Genomic DNA, 20,161 nt, shown 5'->3' with positions numbered 1-20,161 from the left:
GCTTTGGTAGAAAATGTGGAGATTTGACCTTGTCGGAACAGGCGCAGGTGGGGCTTCAGGTCGCGGGATCCGTGGCGGATTCTGAGCGCCATGGCGTTCGGAGCCGCGCGGTCGTCAGCGCTCCGGACGCGGGGGTGCGGGGGTGCGGGGGTGCGGGGGTGCGGGGGCGCGGGGGCGGGCACCGGGGTGTTAGGATAGTTCGGCGCCCCAGCTCAGCGCTGTCCTCTGCTCCGCAGGAGGAGAAGAAGGTCCCTCCGCCGATACCAAAGAAGCCCCTGCGGGGCCGGGGCGTGCCGGTGAAGGAGCGCTCCCTGGACTCCGTGGACCGGCAGCGGCAGGAAGCGCGCAAGCGGCTCCTGGCGGCCAAGCGCGCCGCTTCCTTCCGCCACAGCTCGGCCACCGAGAGCGCCGACAGCATCGAGATCTACATCCCCGAGGCCCAGACCAGGCTGTGACCGGTCCGGCCCGCCCAGCCCGGCCTGGGCCCGCGGTTCTCCACCCGTACTGTACACCCAGCGTCGAGGTCACTGTGAACGCGGGCCGCCCCGTGCGCCCGCCCCACCGGCACCGCACGCCCCAGCCCCCGGGCCCGTCACACTCTCGTGGGTTTTTTACCTTCCTGACCCCACGCGAAGGCGCCCGGGCTGGGCAGGGGGCCGTGCCTCTCCGCCCTGTGCCCCTCACCTGGATCCCTCGCCCACCTGGTCCGACGCTTTGTCCCCACCTCCTTCCAATGGGCACCATCTCTGCCATTCTTTTCCCCCCACGGGCCAGGCCGGGCCGGGCCCCCCATCTGGGCTCTGCGTCCCCTCCCCCCACCCCGCGGGGCTGGGCTTCGTGGGGATCAAGCTTCGTGGCTTTTTATGAAGAATCCCGAACCCCGCCTAGGAGCCCGCCCCACCCTCCCAGGGGCTCCATCTTCAGCCCTCTGCCCACTGGGCCCAGGGACCACAGTGGCTGGACCAACCCAGGACCAGGGCGCCTGGGCCTCTCCCCTTTCCCAGCGGCTGGGTAGGGGAGATGGGGGCTTCCCCTCACCACACCTGTGGCTGTTCCCACATCCCCTTGAGTATCCCAGGAAAAATAAAACGGCAGAACTGCACTCGAGCCAGCTGCTCTCTCCAGAAGAGGCCACCTCCGTCCCGTGTGTGGGAGGACGGGGGTGAAGGGAGAAGGGGCCGGGAGCCCACTCTCTTGGTTTGGAGACAGCAGGGGTGTTGCCTGAGCTCCTCCCAGGGATGGGCCAGCTGGTGGAAAGGAGATTCGGCCCCCTGATGCCCACAGTAAGGACCTGGACCCTCCTGGAGGGGCCCAGGTGGGGTGAAGAGGGGGAGGGTGTCCATTTCTCCTCTCTCCCGGTTTCGCTGTATCCCATTCTGCCTCCCAGTCCCCAGGGTTCCCCCAGAGAGGGAAGTCCGGAGCTCGCTGAGCACACAGCATGTGCTTGATAAACCGGGAGTGTGGTGATTGTTAGGTATTGACAAATAACTGGTTTCCCTTCCCCTAGGGACGCAATGTTCCTTCTGCTCCAGTCATTCCTGATCAGCAGCAGAAAAACTTCAGTCCTGCCACATTTTCTGATGCCTCCTATGGGTGGCCACCTTGGTGGAGGCTGGGGTGGGGGAAGAGGAAGTACAAAGAACAGAGCTCTCCTGGGAAGCTAAATGGCAAACAGAACCTAGTATCGATGGCTTTATTGAGTGGCCAGTGTGGGTCAGGCAAGGGGTGAGTGTTTTACATGAATGTGGCTGGTCCTTAAAACAGAAGAGAAAGCCAAAGCTCAGGGCAGGTTACACGACCTGTCTGAGGTCACAGGGCTAAATGTGGTGGACCCAGGTCTAATGTCAAATCGTGAGCTTTTAGCTTTGCAGGCTTCTTAGACCAGAGAGGGCTGATGGCATTCTCCACCCAGAAAGCCCCTTTCCACTCCTTGAGCAGTCCTTTGGATTGGTGTGTCACCTCCAGGCAGGAGGAAAATCCTTCAGGATTGGCTGCTTTTTTGGGCCACACTGGATCAGCTAATTCTTCTCATTCATTTATTCAGCAGACATTTATCACTTTTGGGCGCCACAGGAATAGCCTTGAACAAGATGTAGTTTCTACCCTTAATGGAGCTTATGGTCATATGGGAAAAACAGATAAATAAGCAAGCAGTTAAAATACAGGGGTGAGTGCCAGAAGGATGATTAGGGATTAGCTGCTGAAGGAGGGCCAGGGTTGAGAAGAATGTTCCAAGATCAGGGAACAGCTGTGCAAAGGCCTGGAGGAGGAAGAGACATTGGGAGCACAGGGTCTTGATTATATCAGTGTTTGGGTCTCATTGAGGCAGGTGGCCTGGGTCTTGTGGGCTGTAGGGAGCTATAGAAGGGTTTTGAACAGAAGAGTGGCATGAACGTTTTATAGACTGGTTTGGTAGACAACTTCTGAAAAGCAAGAGATGGTCCACAATACAAATTCACATGAGCCTGGAAGGTGAGGAGGGCTGTAATGTGATCTGAATTCCCAAAAGCAGTTAGTTTGGAGGTGATCCCATACAGACTCTGGGGCCTCGTCCAAGACTTAGTGAATAGACTCTGCCCTCAAATAAGGTTTTAACAAGTGCTCCACAAGATTCTGAGCAGCCAGGTTTGGGAAAACTTAAATTGGATGACTGTCCAAGGGTCTCCAGTAGAAGGGCTGGGTCAGTTTACCTCTCTGAGATTGTTTTATCATCTCTAAAATTGGGGCATGGGTGAGGTTTGAACTCAGAGCAACGCTGTAAAACAGATACTGTTATCATCCCCATTTACAGATGAGGAAACTGGGGCATGGAGAGGTTTAAACAGCTTACCTCAAACCATGAAGCCAGGAAGTGGCTGAGTCTGAGTTTAACCTTTACATTATACAGCATTTTATGGGTCTATGACTTTTCATAGACTTTTCTATGTCTGGTGTGGATGAGTCTCCTTTGGTTCTTGTGGCCTAGGTAGTTATGCTGAGCCCCATATATCAGTGAAAGATTAGGTCCAGTCCTTTGGCTTAAGTTGCTTACAGTCTGGCCATGGCCAGCACATAAACAGAAAGTTATGGTGCAAAGGGAGACCTGCTCTCTCAGAGGGGCCAAGGGGTTGAGAGAGGAGAGAGCCTCTAGCAACCAGGGTGTTTTAGTCCATTTTGTTCTGCTATAACAGAATACTGCAGGCTGGGTAACTTATAATGAACAGGTATTTATTGGCTCACAGTTCTGGGTGCTGGGGAGTTCAGTTTCAAGGTGCTGGCAACTCGTGAGGGCCTTCTTGCTGTGTCATCCCATGGCAGGTGAGAAGGTAAGAGAGGGCAAGAGGGAGTTGAACTTGCCCTTTTATAAGGGCGTCAGTTGCACCCATGAGAGTGCAACCCTCGTGGCCTAATAACCTCTTAAAGGCCCCACCTCTTAATACTTACAATGACAAATTTCAGTGTAAGTTTTGGAGGGTACAACCATAGCACAGGCAGTCTGGGAGAGCTTTCAGCCTTGTGAGCTGGATCTTGCAGGATGAATTAGCATTTTGTAGTCAAGGAAGAGAAGGGAGAAATTCATTTCCGGCCAAGGGACAAACCTGGGCAAAGCCGTGGAGGCACATGTGTGTTGGGAATGAAAGCACAGGCTGGAGAGGGTGACAGGTTATGGTGGCTGTGGAGGGCGTGGAGGAGATATGGCCAGGAGGAACCCATAGAGTTGGGGGTAGGGGGCTAAGATGGAGGCCTCATAGTTTTATTTGAAAGATAAAACTATGGCCAAAAGACAGGACATGGACTGGAGGGGGCAACAAGACAGCAGGGAGACCATTGAGGGAGCTGCTAAAGTGGTCCAGGTAAGAGATAATGATGTTGACTTTGAGAGACATTTAGGAGGCATACATGCTGCAAGCTGGATCTGGAGAATAACGCAAAGATGGGACACCTTGAAGGTGTCATTCAGATTTCTGGCTTAATGAATGAGTAATGCCACGAATGGACATAGGACATTACAGAAGGAGCAATACAGTTGGGAAATACTTAACATGTCAATAACCATTTACTGAGCACTGAGAAGGTGCAAACTACTATGCCAAGCACTTTATACACATTTAGGTGATTTAATACTCACAGCAACCCTAGGAGTGGGTACTATTATTGTCTTTTTTTAAAACAAAGAGTGTAAATAGCTTTTCTGAGATAAGCAGACAAGAGTCAGGATTTGAACCCATGGCTATCTGATTTCTAAGTCTATGCTCCTGAGCCCCTCAGCAATTCTGCTTGAGGGAACTGCTAGCCATGACTCAAGACTCAGCTCAAGGCCTGGTTCCTCTAGGGAGCCTTCCCTGAATCTTCCTGGCCGGGCTGAAGATCCTCCTCTGTGCTGCGTGTGTATACTTCTGTCATCACATTTCTTATATTCTATTGACATTTTGTAGACCCATCTGTTTCTTTAGTCAGAGAACTCTGGAGGCAGGTTGGTCCCAGCCATTTTTGCATCCCCAATGCCTAGCACATGATTGGCTGGCCAAATGCCAGTTACTCTGGGCAGTTCTGTTCCCTTCTCGTCTCCACATATTCAGTTAGTGAACAGGTTCTGCTAACCACGGTCTCCTAAATATTTCTTTGTACTGTTGGGGCTCAGAAAGCGATACCCCAAAGACTGGCGCTTTGACATGGTGAGAGGCCTTCAAAGCTGCCTCAGAATCAAGGTCCCTCTAACCTTCTCTCCCAAGTATAGGGAGGCACTCTCTCTAGAATGTCCTAATCTAATCAAGAAAACTTCTTTCCAAAAGAAACAAAATTGCCTTCCTCCCCTCCGCGAAATCTCATCTATCTCAGAAAAGAAGACTGAGGAAGGCAACTACGCCTGGATGGATTTTTCACAAGATGATGCCTGCTTCTCGGGCTCATTCAAATTCTAAAGAGAATCATTTTCAAGTTAATTTCTGTCCATTTTTTCGCCCTAAGAATCACGTGCTTCCCTCAAAAGAATTGTCTATATTCTCCATCTCTCCCCTTCCCCTTTGAAAAAGGGTGTATAAGCTTCTGTACCCCATTGGGTTATTGGGTAATCATTCTCCTGTGACCCTTCCCTTCCCGCCCCCTCGCCCCCCACCCCGTGCTATGCACGTTAAAATAAAATTTTGTATGTCTTTTCTCCTATTAATCTGCCTTTTGTCAGTTGATTTTCAGTGAACCTTGGTCCCTACAACACTGTTCCCCTTTCTCCATCTTAACTGCCAGAACTTAGCTTTGAGCTTTTGAGATAATAGGGGAAGGGTGCCTAACGTGGTAAGCAGTCTATGTATGAGGCTTCCTCTGGAGGTGTCCCTGAAGTTTGAAGATTGTGCCAGAGCACAATTTGGCATAGTAAAGAAAGGCGGGAAGGGCACTGCATGGCCAGGCACGGTGGCTCATGCCTGTAATCCCAGCACTTTGGGAGACTGAGGGGGGCAGATTGCTTGAGCTCAGGAGTTTGAGACCAGCCTGAGCAACATGGTGAAACCCAGTCTCTACAAAAAGTACAAAAATTAGCCAGGCCTGGTGGTGTGCATCTGTGGTCCCAGCTACTCGGAGGGCTGAAGTGGGAGGATCACTTGAGCCCAGGAGGTCGAGGCTGCAGTAAGCTATGATTGTGCCACTGCACTGCAGCCTGGGTAACTGAGCGAGATCTTGTTAAAAAAAAAAAAAAAAAAGCGGCTGGGCGCAGTGGCTGACGTCTGTAAGCCCAGCACTTTGGGAGGCTGAGGCAGGCGGATTACCTGAGGTGGGGAGTTCGAGACCAGCTTGACCAACATGGAAAAACCCCTTCTCTATTAAAAATACAAAATTAGCCGGGCGTGGTGGTGCATGCCTGTGACCCCAGCTACTCGGGAGGCTGAGGCAGGAGAGAATCGCTTGAACCTGGGAGGCGGAGGTTGCGGTGAGCCCAGATCGTGCCATTGCACTCCAGCCTGAGCAACAAGAGTGAAACTAAAAAGAAAAAAAAAAAAAAAGGTGGGAAGGACACTCTAGGTAGATGAAAAAGCATCAGTAATTCACTGGGTGTGAAACAGCGTGGTCTGCCGGGTTTTGTATGTGTGAGCAAAATAAATATGCAGACTGAGATTAGTGGGTTGAAGGTGGGAAGGGCCTTGTGGGAGTGTTAAGAAGTTTGAGCTTTGGGACTTTTCTGTATATGATAAAATTGATGTCTGTATAGGGTACAGTGGGGACACAGAGGAGGAAGTGAATACTTGTACCCAAGAGGTCATGCAAGACTTAGGTTTTACTATATTTCAATTATTTTTACACTAACACTAGCCACATTTATTTCCCTGCTGGCTGTGTGCCTGCCACAGTACTTTACAAATATTGTCTCATCCAACCCTCACACCATCCCTGCGAAATGGGTGTTATTACCTCTACACAGAAGGGGAAGGGAGGCTCAGACAGGTTAATAATGTTCCCAGGGTCACTAGAAAGCTAGCCTGGATCCCAAGAGGTCTTAAAGCACTAAATTATACTTTCCTAAGAAGAGCTTCTTGAGGTCAGGGATCATGTCTTTTGTTTTTGCGTGCCAAGACCTAGGTCTTAGAAGACATCTAATAAACATCAGTTGAAAAAAATGACTGGATGATCGATCTTTCACTTTTTCCACGTAGAAAGCACGTGGGGACGGCACTGAGAAACCTCCAGGCCACCAGGGGGCGCGACGTCCATTTCAGCGCAGTGGGGCCCGGTTGCGGGCGCCTAGCTTCCTTCCCTCCTTTGGCTAAAGTTCAGCCAATCCCTGCGCTCCGAGAGCCGGCGGCCAGTGGGCAGGGTCACAGGGCAAGGTCCCGCGGGCCGCTGGGAGCGGCGACTTCCGTGCTCCCGGCGAGCGGGCGGAGAGCGGGGGCCACACGGGGGAGTGTGGGCTGGGTCGCAGGTGAGCGCGCGGTCCGGGCGAGCAGGTCCGGTCAGCCCAGGCCCGTAACCTCTGAGTTACGGGAGGAGTGATCGCTAGGGTCCACCCCGGTCCCGGCCAGACCTGCCAGCCCCCTTCTCTGGTGGGTGCTCTGGTGCCCAGTCTGGGAGCCCAAGTAGCCCTCCGCAGACAGGGCTTATCGGCACCTCAGTGAGGACGGACGTTGATGAGGCCACGAATGAGGTGGGCTAGGGGCAGTGGACCGGGAGCCCCACAGAAGGGAGAAGGGTAGCCATTTGGATGGACCCTGACCTCACTTGCGCTCCCATTCCTGGACTGCGCTTGAGTGACTGTCAGGGTTAATTCTTTCACCTTCTCAGGCCTCCTCTGTCCTTGTTAGCAGTTCTTGAATTTAGGACTACGGCTTCTGGCCTCGTTGGGCCTCCGGGCCCCCGCACTGGGGCAGGTTTCCCAGCAACTCAGTTGACTTTTACCGGATGCTTTTGGCAGACGTCCTCCATGCCGGGCTGGAAATATGCGTCACAGTGTTTTTCAGACACTTTTGCCTCTTTCATTGTGATACCTTGTCTGGGGATGACTATGATGGAGTCTTTAGGTTTCTGTAATCAGCAAAGGCGTCTGTTATGTTCCTGCCACCTTCTGGAGGAGAGTGGGTGGAGAATGTTGTGATTTTACACTAGGGAGTTGTTTGGGCTGTCATTCATTCGTTCAGCAGACCTTTTTTGGGCACTCTGCCAGGCAGGGTGGGAGAGGTGCCTGGATGGATAGGGCACAATGGGGCCAGACGGACATGGTGCTTAGCCTTTTGGAGCTTAAAGTGTCTTGAGAAATGCAAACAGGGTAAGCCAGCACCGTGCCTGACACAGCGCAAGTGGTTATAAGTGTTGAATAAAGGAATGAATTGACTTATTTGGGAATGATTAGAACGTGAGCAGGACGGTAGAGAGAGACTTTATGCTACATGTGAGAGATCGTTGTGAACTCAGGCTCGATATGTTTTAAGACAGATTTGAAAGTCTGGACAGTTGCTATTTAGGGAAGCATTTACTTCTACAGAGGACTTGCTTTAAAGGTGGAAGGAAAATGAAGAAGTATTAGGTTTGAGATTCTTCAGAGGTGCCTCTTTTAACTATTGTTATATCTCTGAATTTCACAAATCCCTGAGTATAATCTCAGGGTTTGGGAAAGGGGAAGCTCTTCTAGGTAATGAAATGCCAGGCTGATGGGAAAAGAACTGTGGGAAGCTCTCTCCAAATCCAGGATTTGAACAGAAATCGTATACCTCTGCAGTGTGTTCTTCCCACTAGAAAGAGTGTAGACTTTGAAGTTGGAGAGGCCTGGGTTCAAAATCAGTGGCTCTATCACTTCTGGTGATTTTGGGTAAGTTAACATAATGTCTGTGAGCCTTTGTTTCAACAAGAGCCTGGGCTAATCATTCCTACATCATAGAGGTGTTATGAGGATCAGGTGATGGTTCGTGTGTAAATTGTCATCATAGTGCCTGGTGCTAAGACAATAAGGAGGGGAGTCTTGGAGATGCTGCAGTTTTATTTATTTATTTATTTTATTTATTATTTTTAATTTCATGATGCTCCCTTCACTGGGGGGATCCTCAACCTCCTGGGCCACAGACCGGTGGTGGTTTTCAGCCCATTAGGAACTGGGCTGCACAGCAGGAGGTGAGCGGTGGGCCAGCTGGGAAGCATTACCGCCTGAGCTTCACCTTCTGATAGATCAGCAGCGGCCTTAGATTCCTACAGGAGTGCAAACCCTATTGTAAACTGCGCATGCGAGGGATCTGGGTGTGTGCTCCTTATGAGAATCTAATGCCTGATGATCTGAGCTGGAACAGTTTCATCCGGAAACCATCCCTCTCCAGCCCCCATCTGTGGAAAAATTGTCTTCCACGAAACTGGTCCCTGGTGCCAAATATAGGTTGTGGACCGCTGCCTTATAGTGTTAATGTCCAGAGAACAATGGGATTCCTTCAAAGAGAATTGGGAACCAAAGAGAGAGGGGGAGAATCATCTTATCCTTGGTGAGGTTTTGATTGTTCACTTTAGATCAGAGATAGCAGTGTTGGAGAAGTACCTACGGGGGCATAAACAGAAAGATCTTTTAGTGGATACTTTTGGGCAAGTCTCTTAACCCTCTGATAGTGGGTTATGTATCTACCTTACGTGGTGGACATGAGGATTAAGAGAGAGAGTGCATACGATGTGCCTAGCCCAAGGCCTAGCATGTAATAAGTGCTCAATACATGGTAGCTGTGTTATTATAACTGTGAATGATCTTTTTAAATTGATAATGTAATAATCATTTGAGACAGAATGGCCATTAGAGTGACCCAATTTGTGTGTTTTTACATTACTTTGGCATTGCCCTACTTCATTTCAGGAGGCCCTGAGACAATTCCACTCCTCTCCCTGCCCCCCTACCCCCGCCCCAGCTCCCGGCCAGGGCTTGTACAGTGGTTTTTCACAGTAAATCTTCAAGTTCTGCGATATCCAGAGTATGTATAATGATTTGTGATATTTTCAGGAGCTTTTTATGTAAATACGACTGTATGGGTTTCATTGAAGACAGGAATTTTTTTTTTCTTCTTGAGACGGAGTTTCGTTCTGCCGCCCAGGCTGGAGTGCAGTGGCGTAATCTCAGCTCACTGCAACCTCCGCCTCCCAGGTTCAAGTGATTTCTCCTGCCTCAGCCTCCTGAGTAACAGGGATTACAGGTGTGAGCCACCGTCTTTAGCCAAGATAGGATACTTTGAAAGTGGTTTAGTCAGCAGATTTGTAAAGTATAGGTTTGTCCCCTTGTTAGAAAAGCCAGGTTTCAGAATAGGATAAAACCATTATCTATTTACCTAAAATCCAGAATAATTAGGTAACACAGTATGTATTTGACTGTTTAAATATACTCCTTATGCTTTACATGAGGAAAAGGAACGACTTTTCATATGGTGGAGAATTGTAGAATTGTGTGTCATGGGGAAAAGGTGGCTGGCTGCGCTCATGGAGAAATTTCATAGAGCAGAGAAAGGCGTCTTTTTCCCTTCTTGAAATGTTGGCAAACTAGGGCCTGGGGTCAATGGGCTTGAAGCTCTATTAGGTAAGGCTCAGAGGTCCCCTTGTGGGGAACATTTGTCATATATTGGTGCACACTTGTCAAAGATTACAGTCTGTAAACTGAAGATCCCTCCTTCTTCCCTAACAATGGAATCTTTTGAAATTTCCTGGATTATTTCAGGGACCCACCTCTCGCATTGCTCTGCATGGGGGTGGGTGCTCAGTAAGTTGTGCCAGGCTGGCCAGGCACGGTGACTCACGCCTGTAATCCCAGCACTTTGGGAGGCCGAGGTGGGCAAATCATGAGGTCAGGAGTTCAAGACCAGCCTGACCAACACGGTGAAACCCTGTCTCTACTAAACAAATACAAAAATTAGCTGTAATCCCGGCTACTTGAGACGCTAAGGCAGATAATTGCTTGAACCTGGGAGGTGGAGGTTGCAGTGAGCCGAGATCGCACCACTAGCCTGGGTGACAGAGCAAGACTCTGTCTCAAAAAAAAAAAAAAACCCAAAACAAAAAGTAAAAAACATTGTGCCAGGCTGCCTGGTAAGTGGAGAGCCCTAGTGGGTTGCTCTTATTTGGTGGGAGGTGATGCTGGGTTCTCTCTAATGCTGCCTTGTGCTCTTCCACAGATGTCATGTGGCCTGTGTTTTGGACCGTGGTTCGTACCTATGCTCCTTATGTCACATTCCCTGTTGCCTTCGTGGTCGGGGCTGTGGGCTACCACCTGGAATGGTTCATCAGGGGAAAGGACCCCCAGCCCGTGGAGGAGGAAAAGAGCATCTCAGAGCGCCGAGAGGATCGCAAGCTGGATGAGCTTCTAGGCAAGGACCACACGCAGGTGGTGAGCCTTAAGGACAAGCTAGAATTTGCCCCGAAAGCTGTGCTGAACAGAAACCGCCCAGAGAAGAATTGATGGAGGACACAGGGCCCTACGGCCCTACTGTGGGCGGTGACTTGTCCTGCTACCATGTTGACAGAGCCCCAGAACCCACATCTAATTGGCTTTGTTGCTTATTCTGGCCCCTCCCACACCACACAGCCACACAAATACTGGCTGCTCCTTGATGTCCAGGCAGACCCAGCGGCAGCCAAAGGGCCAGTGAAGAGGAAGGCCGCATCTGTTGTGTGGTGGCCACAAGCACTCAGGCATCTGAGTTTACTGGTGCACTGCTGGGAGGAGTGTTATGAGATGAACGTTGGCTGTCAATCTCTGTGGGCAGGCGGTTTGGCCTCGAGTGGGAATGGCTGGGATTTGGGTGTTGCCTTTAGGAGGGATACCTGCATGTCTAGTTCCAGTCTGCACTGGGAAGAATTCAAATATGCACCTGGCTCCCTTCACTGTTTTGCCCTATCCTTTGTGCTCATTCTTACTGAAATCTGTGTTGTCAGCTCAGGAATGGGATTCCCCCGGGAAGGAAAGCATTTTTCTGTTCTGGGAAGCCCAGACTGTTCACTTTGGGGCAGGGACGAACATGTGCCTCGTGAATTTGCTTGAAAACAGTCCCCATCATCTACCCCCATCACTGTAGAGTGCAAAACTTGATTAAAGTGGTATCTGAGAACCATAATGATCGAATCTTATCATCTAGATGGTATTTGGGAGTCTTCTTAGGAGTTAGGCAAGTACAGGTGTTTTAGAGCAGGATAACATTGGTATTAAAGGGTGCCAAGGAGCCCTGGAAACTGCTTTACTAGTGCGGTTGCATTGAATCCTGGAGGCACAGATTCCCAGGAAGCTTTTTACCATCATTACAATTGGCCGTAGCAGCTTCAAGTCTAAATGGAAGTAGACCACACACACACACACGCACACGCCTTTCCCTATAAAAGTATATACGCACATTCAAGAAAATTTGGTAGGGATTTTAAAAAGGGCACCCATGTTCCCAGCTCGTTAATAACAACCATTAACATTTTGTTGTCTTTTACTAATTCTCTGCATAGGTTTTAAAGATAGTTATTACTGTACATTTAATTTTATATACTTTTCTCACATTATCATTTTTCCATTTTGTGTGGTCATCATTCACGGCTCAGTGCAACCTTGACCTCCTGGGCTCAAGTGATCCTCCCACTTCAGCCCCCCAAATAGCTGGGACTACAGGAGTATGCCACCACGCCCAACTAATTTTTTAATTTTTTGTAGAACCAGGTCTCACTATGTTTCCCAGGCTGGTCTCAAACGATCCTCCGGCCTTGGCCTGTAGTTTTTTGTTTTTTTTTTTTTTGGAGATGGAGTCCCATTCTGTCACCCAGGCTGGAGTGCAATGGTGTGATCTTGGCTCAAGGCAACCTCTGCCTCCTGGGTTCAAGTGATTCTCCCGCCTCAGCTCCCTAAGTAGCTGGGATTACAGGCATGCACCATCACGCCTGGCTAGTGTTTGTGTTTTTAGTAAAGATGGGGGTTTCACCATGTTGGCCAGGCTGGTCTCAAACTCCTGACCTCAAGTGATCCCGTCTGCCTCAACTTCCCCAAAGTGCTGGAATTACAGGTGTGAGGCACCGTGCCTGGCGGCCTGTAGTTTTTTTTTTTTTTTTTTAATATGGAGTCTTGCTGTATTGCCCAGTCTGGAGTGCAGTGACGTGATCTCGGCTCACTGCAACCTCTGCCTCCCGGGTTCAAGCGATTCTCCTGCCTCAACCTCCTGAGTAGCTGGGATTACAGGTGCGCGCCACTATGCCTGGCTGATCTTTGTATTTTCAGTAGAGACAGGGTTTCACCATGTTGGTCAGGCTGGTCTCGAACTTCTGACCTTGTGATCCGCCTGCCTTGGCCTCCTAAAGTGCTGGGATTACAGGCATGAGCCACCGCACCCGGCTGTAGTTGTTTTTAATAGCAACATAATTGTCTATCAAGTGGGAGTATGGCATAAGTTTATTCTGGACAGTTTCCATATTGCCGGACATTTCAGTTGTTTCTGGTTGTTCACTTGTTTAGATACTGCAATGAATATCTTATATGAAGTTTTTCCTGCATTTTGGAATAAACAGTAAAAATAGTAAATGTCACTTTGGATGAAATGGGATAAATGAGCAGTTTTGAGGATCTCATGCATAACACCAAATGTCTTTCCTAAAGGGCTCTAGGAGTTTCTACTAAATGTTACCACTTAAGATGTTGCTGGTAAGGCTGTGAGGGGAGTAAAAGCAGACAGCAGGAAGAAGCATAAGAAGCTGTTGCCTCTTGAAGTCGTCTGATGTTTAAGTCAGCAAAGGGCAGTACTGAGCATTTCGTGAATTAATCTGCCTCTAAAAGGGAGTGGGTATTGGCCCTGCTTCTTAGACTGTCTCTCCTGAGGCCTGATGGTGTTCACAGGTGGGTGAGGGTGGAGTTCCTGAACAGTTAGAGGTGCCAGCTGTGAAGAGGTGCCAGCTGGAGGTACCTTCCAGGACCTGGTGGTGGCCTGAGAGGAGGGAGCAGGTTGAGTCGTTGGCTTCTTCTATGTCACTGAGGCCTAGTGGGAATGTGGAAATGAGCTGCTGTTGCTTCGCAGGGAACAAATCCGATGGAACTTGGGGAGAGGCTGTCAGCTACCAAGTAAGGAGATTTCTGGTTCTGGCTGATGAGCAGGCCTCATTGGCACACCAGTGCTGCCACCCTATGGCAGTCCTGGGCATTACCAAGCCTGCAATCGCTTCCCTGGGCTAAACCAAACACCGGTGCCGGCAGAGGTCAGGTGACAAATGCGCCACCACGCTGGCAGAAAGTACAGACCTGCCGAAAGGGGGCAGTGGCGACTCACCTTCCAATCTGCTGCTCATCCAGTGGTACCAGATTTTTGAATTTTTCTAAAAGATGTTCTAAGAGTTCCAGAGAGTGTAAAAAAAAAAAAAAAAAAAAGAAAAGAAAAGATGCTAGAAATTCAGGGTTGTCTGGTGTGTGTAACCTTCTGATTTTTAAGTGTTGATAGTTCATTTTACAAAATTCTAAGCATGCTAACCTACCTGTGGGGTTAATTTGACCCAGTGGCTGCCAATTTGTGACCTCTCAAACTGCCTCCTTCTGATGACACCTAAGAAATATGCTTTTTTTTCGATCTATCAACTTGTGACAAATATTAGATCCCAGAATTGGTTTCCCTCAAAACCCTTTTGGGCATCCTGTACAAAGACAGCTTAATAACCTAAGAAAAATGTGAGGATGGAAAGCCTACAGAAATAATAGCAAACACATTTTCCCACAGACATTTTTGGATTTTCAGATCTTTTAAAATATCCCTGTCACCACCCATTGGCCTGCACTCGGTGTCTGGTCGAGAGAGCCCTATCTTTCGGAATCCAAGTGGCTCCCTTCTTCCAGTCTCACTTTGATTGTGCCCCCTTTTAAATACTTTTCTTTCCAAGAGCATGTCGTCACTGAATTTCTTCCTCTAGCAAGTCTATTAGTATTCTCAGCTAGATCTTTCTTTCCCACAGGCTGGCTGAAATTGGTCGTTGCAGTGGCTGTAAGATAGTATATGTGCTCTTGCCTCTGCTCCGGTGACATTAGGTAGCAAGGTTTATGTGGATGTGGGTATAGACAGGTCAGGGTTGCTGGAATGAACCAAGGTACAGACTGGTTTTCTTCCATGCTTGCTGATTCACCTTGGAGGCAGTGACCCTCTTTTTGACTGGCCTTCCAGTCACAGTTCACTGAAACACATGAGTGAGTGGACGTGCTTGGGGCTTTTTGCTCCTACCACTTCTCCCCGTCTCTTCCCAGCCCTGTGATGGTGTTGGCTTTAGTATAGGGTTATGCTGTCCGAGCACGGCAGGAATCACTTCTCTCCCTGCAGCGGTTCAGTGTCTGGTGCTTTTCCACTCTTTCTAGACCCTTTCCTGTGCCTGTTGCTGTGTTAGCACAAGTCGACTGGGCAGCTGCCAGAACAAGCCTGCCAGGGAGCCTTTTGACTCTGGTCAGCTCCCCAGGGCTCCTGGTTGGTGGGACTGTCGCTGAGTGAAACATCATGGAATTAGCCTTGCCAGAGTCTGGGTTGGGAGCCAGGCAGTGAAAATGTAAAAGCCCCTCCGTCTTGCCTCACTTTTTCTTTTCCACTTTGCTTTAGATCTCTTAAGTACTTGTAAAGTAGGGAGCCAGGGCAGTGTAGCAGAGGAAAAATAAAGTGGATTCTCGAGTCTGACAGACTTGAATTATGAATACTGCCTCAACAATTAACTGGATGACCTTGGGCAAGTCACTTAGCCCTTCTGAACCTCAATATCCTCACCTGTTAAATAGGGGTAAGAATTTTTGTTGGGTTGTTGTGAGGATGAGGTAATTACGTAAAGTTCTTAGCATAGTGACTAAGAACTTTACATAATTACTTCTTAACATAGTGACTATGCTAAGAACTTTACATACATTGTCACAGACTATGCTAAAACTTTACATACATTACCTCATCCTCACAACCACCAGTGGGTACTCAGTAAATGTTAGCAGCTTTAATTGTATTGCAGGAAGAACCTACGTTTCCTGCAATAGTTGCGTGTATCCTTGTGCCCCTGGTGAGGCGGGGGTCTCGGGGAGAGAGCAGCCTTGGCTGAAGGACAATAGGGACCCTCATAGACCTGGTGGTTGATTGCTGCTGATAAATATTTCACAGAAAGAACTGGCTTGCGTAAGAACCAAGAAGCACAGGCTGGTCAGGAGACTGCAGGCTTCCCACCTGCCTTCGTGGTAGCTCCATCAGGGCAGTCTGCAAAGTCAGAGGGAAGCAGATTGGCCAGAATGCCCAGGAGGTCACAGATCAGGAGAATTGGGAGAGGAAAGAGCCTTGGACTTGGAGGCAAGAGGTCTGAGTGGTGACCTGGGGTATGCCGCTTCACCTCTCCTGGCCTTGGTTTCCCTGCAAAATGGGGAACGTGTTCCCTGCTGATCCTGTGAAGAGGGAGAAAACCAGTTTAGAGTGCTCTGAAAACATGCAAGTGCTAGCTATTACAGCTCAGTAAAACCTCCTTTATCTAGTTGGGATGGCAGCCAGTCTGAATAATAAAATACAAATACATGTGCTATTATTTCTTTCCTGTACACAGCCTATTTTAAAGTATTTGCGAAGTAGAAGTCTTTACGGGAATCAATTTGAAGAGTGAGGAGTAATTAGTAACTGGTGTATCCGTTTTCATCCTGTTCCAGCAGTGCCTGTGGTACCTGAAAAACAGTTTATTCTTTTTGAATTAAACTTGTTAACATCAATTATCTGTTAATCAGATCCTTTTTACATAATACAAAAGTAAACCCTGGCTTTGTTTTTTGTTAAAAATGCCGAATGGGCCCTTCTAATTATTGAGATTTAAAAAAATCTTTACTAGCGCCCCAGCAAGGGCAGCTTTTCCATCTAGAAGAATCCAAAGTCCTTAGGGCCCTTATTCCCTCTCTCAGTACCCGGTTTCTTCACTTCCAATCCCCGCTCCAATGTCCATTTCTCCTTCTCTGAGCCTAAGCTGCTAAGTGCAGCTGGAGTAGTTTGTATTAACCATCTTGCCTGGCCCTCTTCCTTCATGGGTTGTGGATGGCAACAGAGTCTGCAACACTTCAAGGTAATCTTTTTTTTTTTGAGATGGAGTCTCACTTTGTCACCCAGGCTGGAGTACAGTGGCGCGATCTCGGCTCACTGCAAGCTCTGCCTCCCGGGTTCACACCATTCTCCTGCCTCAGCCTCCCAAGTAGCTGGGACTACAGGCGCCCGCCACCAAGCCCAGCTAATTTTTTGTATTTTTAGTAGAGACGGAGTTTCACCGTATTAGCCAGGATGGTCTTGATCTCCTGACCTCGTGATCCACCCGCCTCGTCCTCCCAAAGTGCTGGTATTACAGGCGTGAGCCACTGCGCCCGGCCAAGGTAATCTTTTTTAAATCCAAGCTCCTTGAGGATCTCAACCCCATCCCCGTGCCCTTTGTTGCTCTTTACTGCTTGCTGTCTGCCTCCACCAATACAGCGGTGAGGGCATTTTGGTTCAAAGCCTTTGTAATTGCAAATCTTGTTATACTGGTCATATTCTAGCTTTTTGAAGTACACAACGTTCTCTTCATAGGATTCTCCCTTGACATCACCACATCTCAGTTTCCTTTTTCAGCTCTCCTGCCCCTGCTCCCTCCTGTTCTAATGTGAATGTTCTTCCAGCTTCGTTCTTGCCTCTGTTTTCTTGCTGGACAGTCTTAGCCTCATCTGTGGCTTCCCCCACCCCAGTGGCGATGACTCTCAAATGTATATCTCTAGTTCTGAATTTTCCCTTAAATTCTAGATCATTATCCAAAACAGCATACCACCCATCTCTGTCTAGATTTACCATACAGTATAATGGTTGAAATGTTGACCTGGGTTTGAAGCCTAACTCTGTAATCTAGCTGTGTGACTAGAGAAGTTATTTAAAGTTTATGAACATCATCTGTAAAATGGGGTGAATTCTGCCCGCTTCACAGAGTGGTGACATTGACATAATGTTTATGTTTATAAGACACCTAGTGCAGTGTCGGGCAGAGTCTCTTCCCTCTGTCCTGTTGTTCAGGTTGTTTTTGATCTTGCCCCTCCTCCTTCCCATGGATTCCATCACCCACTGTGGTGGCCACTTCTGCATCTGAAATCCATCCTTTGTTTTCCCCCTTACTCCCCTGCTTTTGGTCCTCTTCATTTCTTGCCTGAGCTTTTGGTCTCTTCCTGAAAGTTCTCCCCATTTCTACCAGCATTTTCTTTCTAAAGACCTTCCTGGCTCCTCGCCTACAGGAAACAAATGAAAGGCCCTTGCATGTCATGCAAGCTCTTTCACCATCGTGCCCCTGCCCACCTCCTTAGCTTCATCTCCCATTGTTCCCCATGATGGGACCTAGTTTTTGCCACATCTTGAATATGTTATGCCCATTTAAACTTTGAGACCTCCATGTGCCCTACACATTGTGCCTGCCTGGTACTTCCCTCACTGGCTGCCTGGTAACTGGTAAACTCCTAGTTACACTACAGGATTTAGCATGCAGGGCCACATGCAGTTTTCCCAAGCACAGATTGTCATTCCTGCTCTGCTTCTCTAGCCCTGTGTTCGTTCTACTGTAAGAATGTCGTTACAAGGCACTGGGATTGGTGTGTGTCTGTATCCCCCCTAGACTGTGAGTTCCTTGAGGGCAGGGACCAATTTTTACTCCTCTGCCCCTTGCAGAGTGCCTCACAAATGGTCATTGTCAATAAATGTTGAATGAATTAAGAGGCCCTGGAGTGTGATTCTGGGATGGAGCAGGTACTGGGGCTGGGTGTGGGGACAGGTCTCAGAAGGCTAAGGAGCAGGGCCGCCAGGTGTGTGCTTTGAGGTGCCTGGCAGCTTAGAGCTAATGGCAGCTGTGTTTTGCTACAGCGTTACCTTCCCCAAGGCTGGTAATGGGATGAACCAAAAGAAACTGCTGGCTTAATTTTCTAGGGGACGGGGACTTGGGCAGAAGACTGCATTTCCCTCCTGGGTAGGACCTGGACCAGGATAGCCCGTGATGAATTTGACCCTGATGACTCTATGGTGGGGAACAATGTCCTCAGGAAAGCATTCAGGAAACCCTTCGTGTAGTAGTGATCAAAGCTCTGCAGCAGCTCAGCAGGGTGGATGGGAAAACTCCAAGGAATCCAGCGAGGCCCTGGGTCTGAGCCCAGGGATCCTCTTAATGCACTTACCAGGTGGTGCTCTCCAGCCTCTCGGTGGACCCTTGGACCAACCCTTTGGTTTGAGGAATCCTGGGAAGGGGTGGGAATGACTTCCTGGAGATCCTGTGGGAGCCACTGCTTCTGGAGTGTCTCTGTTTTATCTCCATCTTCCCCTTCATGCCTTCCCTCTAGCCACGTGCCTAAGAGGGTGGGGTGGGCTGGCAGGTGAAGCCTGTAAGCACTGAAAATAGAGATGGAGAAGGCTCCGGTTTCCCCACCTCCTCAAGAAGCAGACTATAAATCTTGTATTTATATGAAACCCTCTTTCCACTTGTCTGTCATTCTTAAGGATTCAATTAAAAGAGAGAAAATCACCGATTCGCCTTCTACCCCTGGAGTGGGAAATGGCTCCCCCAAGATAATGGGATTCTTAGCAGAGCTGGCCCTGTGGCCGCCCCATGCCCCCTCCCTTTTCCAGCTTGCACCTTGTCATCATGCCAAACCAAGGTCAGCTTCTGGCCTGCAGTTTGCTTGACTTGACGATGAGGGGAAACCCTCTTGGGTGCCTGCTGGCTGTAGGGCATAGTCACAGCCCCTCTGGTGGCTCATGTGACTTACCTCTGATGAAGGCTGCAGCCTGCTTTTCCTGCCCCCTCCCAGTTTTGTTTTCCCAGCACACAGACTAAAGATCAACTCTTAGGGTACCTCTGCCCCTTTGATCCTCTCCAAGCTGTTTTCTTCACGTGCGGGAGGGTAGGAGGTCACAGTGTTTCCCACAGATGCAAGTCCTGTGTGTTTATAATTTGGTTGATTGATGACAAGGTGGATTGTTCAGCTGCTGTTGTCCCTAAAGCCCTGTCCTTGGCTGGCTCTCACCTCGCTGATATATGCTGGGGCCTTGATGGGCTCAGATCCCACGCCACCCCACCTCGCACCCTGCAATCCACTCTCCTCAAGAAGCTCAACTCTGGAGCTAGACTGCTCCCATTCAAAGCCCAGCACTGCCTTTCACAGCTGCAGTCCTTTGCAAGCTTCTTCTCAGTGTCTCCTGTGTCAAATGGGGCTAATGTATGACTTATAGGGTTATTGCGAGGATTCAAGGAAAATACACCAAAGCATCTGGAACAGTGGCTCACATATAGTTAGCACTAGGAAAAGTTGGTTATTGTGATTAGGAGTATTTTTTCCATTTCATACGTTGAGCCACACTTTAGGACCCTGATTTCTCTCTGGGCTCTAAGAGGGGTGCTGGAGTGTAGTGGGGAAACAGGCCTACAGTAACCCTGTGGCCAACAGCTGGGGAACCCTGATCCTCAGTCCTGAGGCCTGTTGGCTGTGTTGTTTGTTGCTTCTCTGCCCCTGTTTCACTGCCCCCCTCCGAGTCCCCAGGCCCTTCCTGGACTGCCTTGGTGTCTTGCAGCAATCCCAACCTGCACACAGCCTTGGCTGGCTCACTGATTGGCCTTCAGGCAGAGAGAGATTTCTGGAGGAGGCTGGAGAAGCTGAGGGTTGGCTGAGGGTGGCACTGAGCTGAGGGGACCCTGCTAGGGCTACTGTGGCTCTTGGGAGTGTATGCGGAGGGGGTCCCCCAGACTGTTGCTC

General features: G+C 49.3%; 3 protein-coding genes across 9 annotated transcripts in view; all 3 read left to right on the top strand.

The window, feature by feature from the left end:
- DLGAP3 (DLG associated protein 3) overlaps window positions 1-5,024 on the top strand; it is a 68,414-nt gene extending 63,390 nt beyond the window's left edge. For both annotated transcript variants that reach the window (XM_025399482.1, XM_025399490.1), the window contains one exon: window positions 237-5,024. In XM_025399482.1, the coding sequence (XP_025255267.1) occupies window positions 237-455 (219 nt within the window). In that variant the 3' untranslated portion in view covers window positions 456-5,024. The remainder of the gene's footprint in view (window positions 1-236) is intronic.
- Window positions 5,025-6,235: 1,211 nt separating this feature from the next.
- On the top strand, window positions 6,236-14,510 carry SMIM12 (small integral membrane protein 12). Of its 6 annotated transcripts, XR_003120749.1 has the most exons (3): window positions 6,774-6,889; window positions 10,590-11,141; window positions 14,489-14,510. XR_003120749.1 is itself a non-coding variant. In XM_025393253.1 (2 exons), exons 1-2 carry the CDS (start codon window positions 6,595-6,597, stop codon window positions 10,871-10,873), a joined length of 579 nt encoding a protein of 192 aa, XP_025249038.1. In that variant the 5' UTR covers window positions 6,236-6,594; the 3' UTR covers window positions 10,874-11,528. The 6 variants fall into 6 exon arrangements, 5 of the variants coding, with proteins under 5 accessions (XP_025249038.1, XP_025249061.1, XP_025249051.1 ...); XM_025393253.1 differs by lacking the exon at window positions 14,489-14,510 and having other exon boundaries at window positions 6,236-6,889; window positions 10,590-11,528; XM_025393276.1 differs by lacking the exon at window positions 14,489-14,510 and having other exon boundaries at window positions 6,620-7,756; window positions 10,590-11,528.
- LOC112625289 lies at window positions 10,877-11,528 on the top strand (the record flags this gene model as incomplete). Its single annotated transcript, XM_025386570.1, has 1 exon — window positions 10,877-11,528. A coding segment is annotated over one exon (579 nt), but the record flags the coding sequence as incomplete, so codon positions are not given.
- Window positions 14,511-20,161: the final 5,651 nt, after the last annotated feature.

Source organism: Theropithecus gelada, chromosome 1 (genome assembly GCF_003255815.1).
Source record: "Theropithecus gelada isolate Dixy chromosome 1, Tgel_1.0, whole genome shotgun sequence".
Lineage (NCBI taxonomy): Eukaryota > Metazoa > Chordata > Mammalia > Primates > Cercopithecidae > Theropithecus > Theropithecus gelada.
The sequence above is the reverse complement of the archived record's forward strand: the minus strand, read 5'-3'. Positions and strand labels throughout refer to the sequence as shown.